This window comes from Antedon mediterranea, chromosome 10 (genome assembly GCF_964355755.1).
Source record: "Antedon mediterranea chromosome 10, ecAntMedi1.1, whole genome shotgun sequence".
Lineage (NCBI taxonomy): Eukaryota > Metazoa > Echinodermata > Crinoidea > Comatulida > Antedonidae > Antedon > Antedon mediterranea.
In genome coordinates this window covers 2,824,889-2,840,549 of record NC_092679.1, presented here as the reverse complement: position 1 = coordinate 2,840,549, position 15,661 = coordinate 2,824,889, and the positions used below count along the sequence as shown (strand labels likewise).

General features: G+C 30.4%; 1 protein-coding gene across 1 annotated transcript; it reads right to left on the bottom strand.

The window, feature by feature from the left end:
* Positions 1–303: 303 nt before the first annotated feature.
* LOC140059868 (MAPK/MAK/MRK overlapping kinase-like) lies at positions 304–15,157 on the bottom strand. Its single transcript, XM_072105826.1, has 13 exons — positions 14,981–15,157; positions 14,184–14,298; positions 13,986–14,075; positions 12,820–12,890; positions 10,200–10,278; positions 9,539–9,587; positions 8,655–8,740; positions 7,964–8,056; positions 6,267–6,368; positions 5,098–5,274; positions 3,598–3,751; positions 2,970–3,185; positions 304–2,681 (listed from the first exon to the last, which is right to left on the bottom strand). The coding sequence occupies exons 1-13, from the start codon at positions 15,012–15,014 to the stop codon at positions 2,595–2,597; spliced, it is 1,353 nt and encodes a 450-aa protein (XP_071961927.1). The 5' UTR covers positions 15,015–15,157; the 3' UTR covers positions 304–2,594.
* Positions 15,158–15,661: the final 504 nt, after the last annotated feature.

Here is a 15,661-nt window from a genome sequence, read left to right as displayed (position 1 = left end):
AATATTATAATATTTTACCACATATGGCATTTCATATGTATAATACTTGGTTTTAGACTGAATTTCAACTTAATATTGGTAAAAAAATATTATAATATTTTACCACATATGGCATTTCATATGTATAATACCTGAGCTCTCTCTAGACAAAAATCAAAACTGGTGGACTTTGGGCAAGTCTACAGAGAGTATGAATTTGATGTGTTTTGATTTTTACTGTCATTTTTTTAACTACTCTAAAAGTTTTATTACAAAATAATTTAGAACTGTACAAATAAATTAATTTCATAGTTTATTACACAATGCATTTATATCAATGAGATAATAATTACAGACGCCTTAATTTAATATTCATGTAGACCTAAGCAAATGAAATAAAATGTAATTCTTTTAAAATATTAAGGGTATATAACATCAAGGTGGATTCAGGTCAACAGAATTAAGGGGATTTAAACATTAAAAATTGCATAACATTCAATATTACACTTTGTTCTGAAAGAGTGGATTATAACATATTATACAGTACAGTAGTACTCTGTTAAGTGACCATTTCTGCTAGTCTACAAGCAATATTTTACCATTCCTAGTAACACTCCTATATTAAAGGACCACCCTATGGTGACAGCTTTAAACAAATTGATAACATTTTGTGAATGTATAAATGAAATAAATTTGGTTGCTGTCTTACTGTACAGCCTAGCAGTCCTGTAATAGTAATGTTTGAAAGAAATTAGTAAATTCATAGGTATTATTTTACTATAAGGTCAATACATATGGATCCCTATTATCTTAATAACAAAACAAGGTGGTCAACCTCAAAGAAGACACCTTGTCATGGAAACCGTTTTGGTCCTGAATATAGGTTCAACTGTTTCAGTAATTTGTATAGGAAAATAACATTGTAAATCAAGCAACATTACTGTAAATTGAAATTGAATTATTAGGAAGATTAAATTGCACCTAGAATTATTTATTATTACTTCAATTATTTTTACAAAAATAAAACATTACTACAGTATATTATAAATACTGTACAAAACTCTAAAACTTAATAGAAAGAGACGGAAGAGGCAATTATCAACTAAAAACCTAAACAGCTTTTCACACACAGTGTATTTGGAAATAAAATTTCAAGGAGTTTTTACTGAAAATAAAAGGAAACTTGCTTTGAATTATTAAAATTAAATAAGGGACCATGCAAACTTTATTTTATTGCAGTTACTGCAGTAACTACTTTCTGTCCACTCTTCAACCTTTATGCTATTATTGTGTAATAATACACACTGTACACATTGCAATAATTGCCTCATACTCTTCTACAGTAAAACAAATTAATATAATATGATGTTGTAGTAACAACTAAGTAGAACAGCGCCTTTTGAGACACCCTATTATTGGCAACATCCCTATTAAGGAGCCACGCCTACTAAGACTATTAAGATGACACTCTACTATGCCGACACTTTCCAGAGTAATAAAATAAAGGCAATTTTGGTTTTAACACTACGGCCAACGCTTTAGTCAGGGAACTCTAATTAATGGGACACTTTGGTGTCTTCTTAATAAGGGTTTTACTGTAAAGTATTAGGTAAAAAGGTGGGAACACATTGGAATAGAGTTTTCTTACTGTTTAAGGTGGTAAACAATGGTCAATTAATAGAGAAAAAAGGTACTATTTAATGATCGTTAAATAGTGCGTACTATTGCACACTATTTGGTCGACAGACGGCCAATCATATAACAGAAATTTATTTAGGTGTTATGTGACATAGAACATGTTCAGATATGCCAAGTAAATGGCGGGTTACAACCACGGCGCAATTACGTACATATACCAAGTCTTAAAAATAAACAAACTAGTGACTTAATTTGGTGTGTCCAAAATACCAACATTAAATCACAAGAATCCGAAATAAAGGTATCGTCTGAAATTTAGAAGCAATTTCAGGTGTTGTTCTACCAAAAATCTGGTATCCCACTAATACAATGCAGTAAATATTGTCCACTGCAAGTGGAATCGTTTTTTTGTTACATAAAAATAAATTTTAATTCAATAATTGTTATATTTACATAATAATGTACTGTATTTTTTAATTTGTACACCACACAGCTTCATTATCATCATGTTAACGGTTATTAAATGAAAGACATTCTCAAAACCTTATTTTAAAAGGAAGTCTCTTGGCAGAGGAAAACTCATTTATGTTTATTTTTAAATATTTGAAAGCCTTTAGCAATCACAACAGAAAATATAATAAAATATATTTGTTCTAAAACTTTGCAATAGTTTTTTATACACAAAACTGCATTTACTTAAAAAAACAATATATACAATTATTACAGTTCTGTCTACACTATCAAACTTTATGTGACAACAAAATGTGATGTGCCCATATATGGAAATGATATCATACCACTACCATATTTGGGTATATCACTACCATATTTGGTCACACCATACTGTTTTAGTTAAACTAGTTTGATAGTGTAGACAGAGCTTAATGCTAAGTTTTTGCACTTGCACATAATCTCCAGTCTCCTTATATGCATAGAGGAATTTGTTCAACAATTGCGTTAGTTGTAGTAATACTTGTTTAAAAGCCCGCTCCTTTGCTTTTTGTGATTGACGGCAATTGGTAGTGACCATACATGTTCTTTGTTGGGGGTTTATACTGTGTTGTCTATAAAGAAAGAAAAATGTAAAAAATTATATTGATGGTTAGTGGTGTAACACAGAGCGCTGTCAACTCTTTCAAAATTTGATGCAAAATCTTAGGCAAAAACATTTAAGTTCAAATGAGTGTTCCTTATTTCAAACTGTGGGTTATTTAAATTAGTTTTGATTTTCATTATCAACAAGTTGTGTGTTTATCTGCCTACGAAATAGCAGCCTCAATTGATTTATACTTTTGTAGGGTCACAGTTGTTACTGTAGGAACACCTGTATAATAATATCATAGCATCATTACCTTTTTTGGATGGTGGTGGTGTCGGTTGTAGTGCGTGTTTGCTAAACTCGGTAGCATGCTCGGTGCGTGAATCTTTGGTAATGCGCTGGAATGAAATCCCGTTTTTTGGAATGTATTAAAACTATGATTGACGCCTGACTCGCCGGTGTTCACCTTCGGTAGTAGACCGCCGTGGAAATTAGAATTGCTATCTTCATAATTGCGTCTTACTCTTCGCTGTAACAGAAAATATGTCATGTGATTATGTTGGGTGGAGGTGGGTGGGGTCACACACCTTCAGTTGGGGTCACACAACTTCATTCGGGGTCACACACCTTCAGTTGGGGTCACACAACTTCTGTCGGTGTCACACATCTTCAGTTGGGGTCACACAACTTCTGTCGGGGTCACACACCTTCAGTCGGAGTCACACACCTTCAGTCTTTCACCAAGTCTAAAACTTTGTCTACACTATCAAATTTTATGTGATAAAAAAATGTGATGTGCCCATATATGGACATTATGATGTCATATCACTACCATATTTGGGCATATCACTACCATATTTGGGCACAAATTTATTGTTTGATAGTGTAGACAGAGCTTTACAATAGGAACTGAATATTGAAAGCTGTTTGTTTTTACTTACCCTTCGTCGCTGAATACTTTGCTGTACTGGGTCTATTACTGAGATGTGAGTAGTAGTGGTGGGTTCTGTACTAACTTGAGATACCCTTCTCTCGTTCTTTTCATCTTTTTCTTGCTCTAGCTTGGCTAATCGATGCTTTTTAATTTCTGCATCTCTGTATGAATAATATTAGGGTTGCTATATTTATCAATTTTTACTGAACAAAAAGAACAAAAAAAAAGAACAATACCCTTTTCACATCTGCATAAAACTCTCCCAATTTATTACACGTTTTCATACACGTATACACGAACCCTGAGAAATATTGGAAGGAAAGTGTAGCTGCGCGCTATTTGATTACTATGATTGGTCAGTTTAATACCAGGGCAATACACGCACGAGCAGTAAGAACTTGGAACATCTTGGAACAAAATCAGGTCTCTCATCAGTGTGACCTCTGTGAAATCTCGGGAGATTTTTCACAAAATTGTATTCACACTATGCAAACCTGGTTACAAGTTGTTACAAGTTGTAAAAAGGGTATAAGTCAATTATTCAGTTTCAGTTTTTTCAGTTATATTTTCTATTGTACCAGGAAGCGTGGAATTAATAATAAATATTGACAAAATATTCTAAAAAATCAACTCAAAAATGGTGTGAATCAAGATAATGATATACTATACTTTGTTTTTTACTGTTTAGAGGCGCAACGCAAGGATGTAGATGCAACATAAGTGATTTGACCAATCACAAGCCATGGATTATTCAAACTGCTGCTTGTCATTGATCAACTTACTTGCGTTGCGTCAACGTCCTTGTGTTGCAAATCTAGTGTGAACCAAGCTTAATAATTGATGTACCTGTGGGCAACATTAGCACAATAAAGTGCTTATCTTTACATGGCTGTATCTATTGACAACATAATTGCACAATCTTGTCAATACATTGATAATTGCAAGATAATTTATAGTGACCTTGATACAGGTACATCATCCAATTATAAAATGATAATTATTTTAATCAAAATAATAATCAGAAATCATGCTTAATATAATGTGGCTACAAGAGTTGGAATGCTATGCATTCTACATTCACTATAAATATATCTCACGACGTTATAAAATCAACCAAAATTATATTTAACCTAAAAAATATACATTTCTCTGAAATTTTCTGATTTGAATCCCAAATCCTATTTTTTTGTCACATAATATTTGTTTACTTTGACCAAAAATTAGATCTAAAAAAAATTTAACTTAACGCAAAGAAATAGTCAAATTGATTGAAATTCAATGGGTTTTTGGTTGAATTTAACCGTTTATTTGTCTTTTTATAAGTGAAAATTTTGTTTTCTGTGGTAGTGATTAACATTATTAAAACTGCGAAATGGCCTTTTCAAAATCTCTTTAAATTAATCTTCATTTTTTTTGTGGGGGTGGTGGGGACAACACATCTTTAATAATATTATGTAAAAAGAATTTCTCGGAAAAACAGGGTCTGGTTTCGGGGAAATAGACTAACCGTAACTCTTTGAAATACGAGTGTTTCAGGGCTTGTTTCGCCGTGATCCTATCATCTGGATCATACGTACAACACTGGTAGATAAGTTCAACGCTTTCTGGAGACGCATGTGATAACATTCTCTCAAGTCCGCTGCCTTTCTTCTGTGGAAAATTGAAGTTTAAACCTCGTGTTTTGCTGAAAATAAAAGAAATATTACAATTCATTTTATTTATTATTATTAAAAATTACAAATTATTTATTTAATAAATTTCAATTAATGAAAATAAATAGTTTATATTCTCAATTTTTAATGAACTTATAACAAAAAAAACTAATAATAAACAAAGGTCAAAAGGTTATTAAAATCAATATAATTAAATGAATTGAATAATTTAATTTATTCAGTGTTACCATATTATTCTTTTTTAAATTATAATTATGTTGATTAAAATATGTACAAAATAACAATAATAAGAATAAAATTGCTTTTAAGAATAAAACTGTGTCCAAGTAATGAAGATTCAACGTTACCATGGTTACAATTAATAATGCCACACTAAAAAATGATTTTACTAACGCATCTCTAATATTAATATTATTTCTAAAATAAATGACCAGAACTACAATATGTAACCATGGTAATACTTAATAAGTGAGTAATAATAATATTGTTTTTAAATGTCAATGCTATTAAGTCAAAATATTTTATTTTTGCCAAAAGCTAAATTTCAGTAGTACATAGTGTGTAACCATGGTACACAAATTGGTTTAAAAAAAAATCGAAAAACAACTTATTTATCCATACAAATCCAGATTTATATTACTCTATTGTCAGGACTTACATGGTAAATAAAGAGATTACCTAGGCTATGTTAACTTATATATATTTTATTGTTGATATTTGTAGGGTTGGGTGTAGAGTTCCAATATATCCAAGGGCTAGAGAACGAACTAGTTGACAGTGAGGTTACTCCTAGTACTATGAGATACACACATATTATGTAAAGCTCTGTCTACACTATCAAACTTTATGTGACAAAAAATGTGATATGCTCATATATGGACATGATGATGTCATATCACTACCATATTTAAGCATATAACTACCATATTTGGGCACATCACACTTTTTTGTCAAACTAGTTTTGATAGTGTAGACAGAGGTTTAGAAATAAGTAGGTACTAACTTTCTCAGCTTATTCAGTACAGTTGGTTCAGGTGTTCCTAAGGTTTCATGAATTTTAGCAATTTGATCAACTTCATTTGAACCAGGAAATAATGGACGAAGACTGCAAAATAAATTAATAAATATTAATACTTCATTTCATTCAATAATAACATACCAATCTTTTGTTTGTTTTTTATTTTGTTGTAATGACAAATGTGTTATTTAAAGATGCATTGTCCCCCTGTTTTGTTGAATATGCCATTGTGATGTTCCATATAGTTATTCACTTTGACCAAAAATTTAATCAAAAAACATATATCTACCTGAAAAAATGTAATTTAAAAAAATAAAATAAACAAATTGGCTGCCGTGCCAGCCAATGGGTTTCTGGTTGAATTTAACCATTGTTTTGTCTTTTTGTAAATGATATCTTTTTTTTTCTGCAGAAGTGAGTCATTTTATTCAAAGGCCTATTAAAAATCTGATTTTATTAATCTTCATTTTTCATGTTTTTGGGGGACAATACATCTAAATTGTTAAACTGTTTAAACGGCTGCTGATGTAAAATCCACAGTAAATCTAAATTTTTTCAAATTGTTGCCAACTTCTTTATTATTTATTAATTCTTAGATTATAAATGTTTCTTCTTAAATTATATTATGAAATGTGAAAAAAAAATGTATATAAAAAATTCAAAGTACTTCTCATAATGCATTATTTATTTATATACTTTGTTAACATTTTAAATTCTGTACTGAATCAAACAATTAAGCTATACATTATGTTGTCATGTTTGATAACAATCTCTCAAAATCACAAAGGTCACAAGAAAGCTGTTGAAATAAGCTGTTATAGTTGCAAAGGTCATTGTTAAAAGCGTTTTCTCAATAAGTGAGCACATTATTATGTTGTTTCAGGGTCAAGTTTGACTACAGCAGGTTAGAATGATATGTTAAGCTCTGTCTACATCAAATTTTATGTGTAAAAAAAATGTGATGTGCCCATATATGGACACAATGATGTCATATCACTATCATATTTTGGTACATCACACTTTTTTTGTCAAATTAGTTTGATAGTGTAGACAGCGCTTAACAATTACATCATTTACGCTGTGTATGTCTCTTATGGATAATTTGTTGAAATGCACAATTTTAATTTGAAATGACATTCAAAATTCTTATTGAACATGAAAAGATCACTATGATGAGAGATTATCAGAATTTATTATACTTCATAAAAAAAATCAATATTACATGATGTACTTTTTTCTGCATTTTGGAATCATAGTATTGAATTCATTCAATTAATAATTTTAGAAATCAATTCATAGACAAAAACAAGTTATATAGATAACAAAATAAATATAAAATCGATTTTATCCCATCTGTGGTACAGTACAGTTTTGAATTTTTAACAATGTAATTGATTGTTCTAAATTAAGACATATATCGCTACAATTTGTTCATTTGTTCATTTTATTAAGCTATGCATGGAGTATTTATAAAAGGAAGGCACTTTATGACTTAAAAACATACTTGCACTATTATTAATTCTCCAAGTAAATTTCCATAAAACATTATTAAAACAAACTGCAAATAAGTATTATGAGCAATGTTCTATATTATATAACACCTAAATAAATTCCTGTCATTTGATTGGACGATTGTGCGTCACATGGCGTGCAATAGTTCAATGTTCTATAACAACACATACCTAAGCACTTCAAAGAAGACGCAGCCAACACTCCATAAGTCCATTTTGTATGTATAGTAACCATCAGTTAAAAGGCATTCTGGTGCCCTGTACCTATTACAAAAAAAAGGTGTACAAAATGTACTTATATAAGTTGGCTTACAGTACCACCTTTGGGACACCCCTATTCAGTTTACATCTCTATTGAGGGGACACGTTTCTATGACTAGGGCTAATATACTGTTTTTATGAGCAACCTCTATTCCAGAAACACCTCTTATTAAGGGGAAAATTAACATAATAAGGATTTTCCTGCATAAACTATTAATCACAGAGCCTACAACCCTTCCTTTGGAAGGTTACATCTCTATTAAAGGGACACTTTTCTATGAAATGAACAAGGGCTAATATAATGTTTTTATGAGCAACCTCCATTTGAGGGAAACCTCCAATAAGAGGAAAATTAATAAAATAGGGGTTCTCCTACATACATTATTAATCACAGAGCTAGATAGTCTTTAAAGCCTTGTTTACACTATCAAATTTTATTTCAATGTGATGTGCCCATTATATTGAAATTATGATGTCATATCACTACCTCATTTGGACCATGGAGAAATAACTTATTTCTCCATGTTTGGACATATCACTACTACAGTATATTTGGGTACATCACACTTTGATAGTGTAGACAGAGCTTAAGAAAACTTACCATCGTGTTGATATATATTCTGTGTACGGCTGTTTGGAGTATATACTACGACACGATCCAAAATCAGCTAGTTTTAATTGCTCACCCTAAAACAAGAATATGTTTTCAAGATTCAAGATTCAAGAAATTTGATTTGCCCATAAAAATGGAAATTCACTTTGCTTGGTAGATTAAAACAATAATAAAAAACAAACATAAAAAATGTTGCAACAATTTAAACGTGCAGTTAACAGATAAAATACAAGATAAAAAGTTGAAAATAAAAAAAAACTGTTAAAAATTTCAAACTATTTAAAAATTGCATTATCGTCTTACATTAGAATTAAAAATATAAATGCTATTTACAACGAAGGATTTTCTAGTTCTACAAAAATTTGCTCTTGGAGGTCGTAGCCTAATGCCTGATCTATTTAAGTTATAAAACAGTAATGTAACGGATGAGTGGGGTCTTTCATAATATTGTTTACTTTTTTTTAAATACTCTTTTCATAATGTTTGTTTATTACACACAGAGTTAATGTGAATTACAAATGGTTAATGGTTTTAAATTTGTATAGCGCAAAATACAAATAGTCTCTATGCGCTGTTTAACATACAGTATAACTGCCATTATGGGGACACTTGTGAGACCCAGCAAAGTATCATCTAGGGTCGTTCCTTGAATGGGAATGTGTCACTTTAGGTGAAATAGGAGTGTTGGCATGACCCGCAAAGGAGAGGTAATAATGAAGTAAAATGATAAATGATAATCATCAATAAATAATGTACTGTATTTTTAACATTTCTATCCAGAATTATGCTTCTTCATACAGCACATGTCAAATTGTACGACATAACAAAATATTGACAAATATTAAACTATATAATGTACTGTAAGTACTTACACGTATAAGAATATTTTCAGGTTTGATGTCACGGTGGAAAATTCCATTCCTACAAAAATAACAACTTAATGTTGTTAACAATCTGTACAATTATATAACAAGCAGTCTCTGGTAGCATACATTCCTAAATATAATATAATACGTTTGGCAATAAATATTGCTTACATTGCAAAATACAAAATATGGTAATAAAAACAAATTTCAAGGCCGTGTGTCATAAATTAACAATTTTAAACAATATTTGAATTTATATCTCACTGTTGAATAAGTCATTTAATATGCAGGTATTTTTAAAATTATTGTAACATAAAGTTTTTTTTATGATATTATATAAAAATAGTGGGGTTGTAGCTTGGTGGTTAACATGCCTGCCTTCAAATCCCAAGGTCTGGGGTTCAATCCTGACCTAGTGCTAGCTTAAATCCTGACCTAGTGCCAGGGTTGTAAATCACAACTCTTTTAACTCCACTCCCTAAGCCTCAAAAGAGACTTTGACTTCGCACTGTAAATTATAAAATAGTTTATCCATCCTCCCTGTAATTGGTGAGTTTGTGCTCTTTGTTAGATCTTATGAAATAAAATAAAAAATTTAAATTCATTATTATCATAATAGTTGAGGAATTACGTGACATTAACATAACAGGTATTCATTAGATCATACCTGTGCATGTGTTCTAGTGATTTGCATAACTGGTACATATAGTTTTTAATTTTTTGTTCTTGAAGATAATGTCTTCTTCCTAAAAAACATAAAGAAATGAGTAAACGATGGAATGTCACTTTATTAACTAAAACAGTGATAATAAAGAATTTCCATAAAAAGGGAAATGTAATTTTAGTACAAATACAATTGACCTCACTTTCAATATGTGGCTTTGTAGTATTTTTTTAAAAATCAGTGGCTAGAGAAGAGGAGGTTATACTGTACAGTACATGGTATCAATTAATCAATCATCGACATTTTTATTCTAAAAGCAAAATAAAAACATTTACAAATACAATAAAAATGATAATGGAATGGGATACAAAATATAAAGCACAAGTGTTTTTAACATGTAACCCTAACAAAATAGAACAAACAGTAGTACAAAAAAAAAATAAATAAACAAGAAATATTTCTTACAAAAAACGCTGCTCGCTTATTGACGTAACAGTTTTAAAGATATATTGTCCCTCTAAAAAATATTTTTTATTTCAAATTTGTTTTTGAATGTGTCATTTTATTGTCACATAATAGTTATTTTACCCGAAAAGGAGAATATAAATTAATACCCTGTGTTTCAAACTGCCTAGCAAAACGCTGAGTGTTAGTTAATGTGGCGGCGTGAAAGGGGTATTTAAGTTGTTTATTGTTTTCAACAGTAAATTCTGATGAAATTACAATGAGACTTCTTTAAAGTCATTGGCTCTACCACTTAGGCGTTGCTTAAAACAGTCACTCACTGTTGTTTAAAACAGTCGCTCCCTGTTGCTATTTGCACTGCCTAAAGTAATACTAATTCGGTAGCTAAATTGTGACGTTAAGTCCGCACAGGGACACACTGGTCAAACAGAGACGACAATGAAAGCTTGACGGTCAAATAAGACGGACAAAGCATTCATTTACAACTCAATGGAAACCTGTTAACTAAGTAATCAAACTTTATTAATGTTAAATCAATGACACATTCGTAAGAGTGTTATACCGGTTGCCTAGGAAACAAACATCACTATATTGATTACATAAACTGTGTCTAAATTAGTTCGTACAATAACTTAATTATCAACAATTTCAAAAAGTTGTTGGCCTAAATTAAATCTTTTTTTTTTTTAATTTATATTTAGCAATAGGATTACATAAAAAATATAAAATAAAATAACTTTTTGAATAAAGAATGTGGAAAATATATTAAATATGGCTAACTAAAAATAAATGGTTGACTAGAAATTCTGGATTTCAGAATGGAGGAAAGACATTGGAAGAACAAAGGTAAGGCTCTGTCTATACTATCTAACTTTATGTGACAAAAATGAATTGCTTTAATACGAGCAGCGTAAACGCTGTATGTTGCATGCGCTACACATGTGTTCTACACTTCCCGTCGAAGCAAAATAAAAAAGTACATTGCGCAACTGTTGACTGAACTACGCAGTTATGCAAATGAGTAGAATGTTGACATCATCCGTTAAAGTTAATGTTTTACTGCTCCTGCGAAAACTCTATCATATTTGGTCTAACAAACAGCATCATTTAAACCATCACTCTTCACGTAGTGTATTTACAACAAAGAAAGACTATTCTATGGCTCAACAACTTATTTACAAGAATTTGATAGTTTAATATTTCAACAATGCCATTAATCACACTTCTCAGAACTGGTAAATAGTAATTACACAAAGGTACCTATTGAAGGTTGATAAACAAACAGATGAAACGAACTCTAAAATGACGGTCTGAAAAGTGTAATAATTTGTAATACAGTAGAGTCTACTCAATAATAATTGTAATATTAATTTCAAACAGTTAACTTCATATAGTAGTACAGTATTTATCATAGTCAAACCTTAGCACTGACTATATACCATTATTTCATAAATATTTATCTAAAGCTCTGTCTACACTATCAAACTTTGTGACAAAAAAAATGTGATGTGCCCATATATGGACATGATGATGTCATATCACTACCATATTTGGATATACCACTTCCATATTTGGGCACATCACATTTTTTTTTGTCAATCTAGTTTGATATTGTAGACAGAGCTTTAGGAAGGGTGTGGTTTTAATTAAAATAATTATTCATCACATATAGTAATACTAAATTTTAGGTCATATTAATTCACTATAAAGTATTACATACTGTAATATAAATTCAAATTTCATCAATTCATAAATATTCATATTAACTCTTATCAATTCATAAATATTCATATTAACTCTTATTAATTCATAAATATTCATATTACCTCGTATTAATTCATAAATATTCATATTACCTCGTATTAATTCATAAATATTCATATTACCTCGTATTAATTCATAAATATTCATATTACCTCTTATTAATTCATAAATATTCATATTACCTCGTATTAATTCATAAATATTCATATTACCTCGTATTAATTCATAAATATTCATATTACCTCGTATTAATTCATAAATATTCATATTACCTCGCATTAATTCATAAATATTCATATTACCTCGTATTAATTCATAAATATTCATATTACCTTGCATTAATTCATAAATATTCATATTAACTCTTATTAATTCATAAATATTCATATCTTACCTCGTATTAATTCATAAATATTCATATCCATTAATTCACATATCAAAGCTAACGTCCCGGATTTCTTATCACTGACGAAAGAAAAAAATAATTAAATTTAATTAAAAGATATTGATTGTAAGCAATTCTTTGGTAATTTAATATTAATTGTGCGATGGCGTTAATGATTAAATTAATACAAAGGATTGGAATGCGTAAACAGGTTGTTGTTTACTGATAAATATAATTGAACTACCGCATTTACAGCCATCCATATAGATAGAGATGTTCACTTTATCTCTAAAGGTTGTCAACACTATCAAACTACTGTATAGTTTGACAAAAAATGTGATATGACATCAGTAGGTCCATATATGGGCACATCAATTTTGTGTTTATATATAAAGTTTGATAGTGTAAACAGAGTACTGTACAAAATAATCTGTTATTTAACCAAAATTAGGATTTATTCTGTTTGGGTTTAGTTTAATTCTACAAAAATTCTCAAGATTGGATTAAATTCTGAGAATAATATTGAAAGAAACTTGAAATATAAGGAATTAGCTGCATCATGTTAAGCTATCAAATGTTACTAATTATCATATAAGACCTAATGAAATGACATATGAAACAAGGCTACCATGATAAACAGATCAGAATCTTAGAAAACTAGTACTTAATGCTTTATTGATTTCATATCGTGTTTCATTTAACAGGTAAATGATCAAATAAAACGAGAGACATGATTGGTATGTATTTAGCATCGCAGTGCAAGACACATTGGTCTTATCAAACAAAAACTACAATACTTTGGACATATTGCCAGACGGGATGGAGATAGTATGGAGAAAATGATTATGTTTGGGAAAGTTGAGGGGAAAAGAAAAAAAGGAAGACAGAGACTCAGATGGATTGATGGTATAAGTGGTGCTGCTAACCGACCAATAATCAGTTGCTACAATGAAGCTCAAGATCGGCAAGAATGGAGACACATCATCAGAATGGTCACGAGTACTCAGATATGAGTAGAACGACGACGAAGTAGACAGCGCTTAAACAATTTTATAGCAGATTTAAATGCAATAAGTGTTCTGCTAGGCCAACAATATACACCCGTGGCATAGTCCAATTGTCAAATAAAACATTTGTTTGTTTTTTTTGGTGGAAAAGTGGAATTGTACACTTACAATATAACCTCTTGTAATTCCAAAATGTTCTCATGAGAACTTAGTCTTCTCATTGCTTGTATTTCCCTAAGACCATTAACTTGATCAAGACTGAAAAAATAAATTACTATTAATAACTCATATAGGAAATTCATATAATTAGTATTAATAGTTATTATATATAATGAATAATTGAATTATAACAGTGTTTAATCTGACCTTTCATATGTCTGCTTCATCTTTTTACAAGCATAGTAGGTACCATCTTGGGTATTTTGACATTTCAGCACCTCAGAAAATGTTCCCTCGCCTTTCTTGCCCAGCACACGGTACTCTGAAAAATGAGAATGGTATGTGAAAAGTGCATGATGATTATTGGGAATGATAAAATGGTGATGATGATTTTTGCTATATATAGCTAACATTTATTAGTAATTGATAATCAATCATCAGAATGATATAATTGACAGATGATATTACAATAATATGATGATAATTAGATAGCTATATCAGTTTTTATTGATGAAAATAAAAACAATAGGCTCAGCAATAAGGTTTATTGCAAATAGCTTGATTTCGCGAGGAACATCATTGCAAACATCATGGCGCGTACTGTAAGTAAGTACAAACAACAATAAATCACGTACGCGTCATGACGTTTGCTTTCAAACCCTTTCCACCATGAGTCGCGAACACTATTTGCGATAAACCTTATATAATAGAAATATTTGCAAATTAAAAAAAAAAAATATTAAAATAAAATAAAAAAATTAATAAAAAAACATTTTATTAAAAAAAAAAATTCTTGAAATACAACGAATTTATATGGTCAATTGCCAGTCTGACCTAACCTAGGCCTAGTAGTAGTAACTCTGAACTAGTAGTGTTGGCTAGGCCTAGCCTAGATACAGTATAGTAACAGTATGTCCCAGGTAGCCAGGTCGCCTGGCTGTTGTGTGGTGTGGCTTGCACCAACATCATGATATCAGAGAGATAAAAAATAAAATAAAACTTACTGTGCATTGCTGGGTTTTGTATAGTTTCCAACATGTCTAAAGATCAACCTTAAATCTAATCATTAAAAATTCCATAAATACGATCTAGTATTATATCGATAAAAGTACACAATCTGAAGATACATGTTGAGAGTCATATAGGCCTAGTATAGTAGCATCAAATGACAACAACAAAACAACAACTTTCCGCCGCGAAGCTGCTGCAAAAAAAGTTACTGGTCGATTCGGTCTCTCGTTCCTCGCGATCGCGCACACATGAAAAGTTAATAATAATAAGTACGAAAAAAATAATTAATGAGTATGACCTTTGACACGCTCTCGAACTTTATGAATAATATCAATCCGCTAGATAAAAAATGTAGTGTGTAAATTATTGTATTTACAATAACATTCTTATCGACGGCTTTCATAACCTATTTCGATCCTATTAAGCTTGTAAATCGGTTCCAAAAGGATATCAACTGTGTTTAAAACGCATTACTTATTTCTGTGTATGCGAATGAATATGTAGGTTCTGGGTAATGAGGATTCTCCCAGTAGAGAAAGCTTGGTTAGTTGCTAAGCGACTAAGTCCTTAGAGTGCCCACTTAGTTCAATAATACGATCGAACTAGTCTTTTATTTTCGAATGAAACTTCATATTATAAGGTTTATTTCGATTTAATTAGTATTGATTGACAAA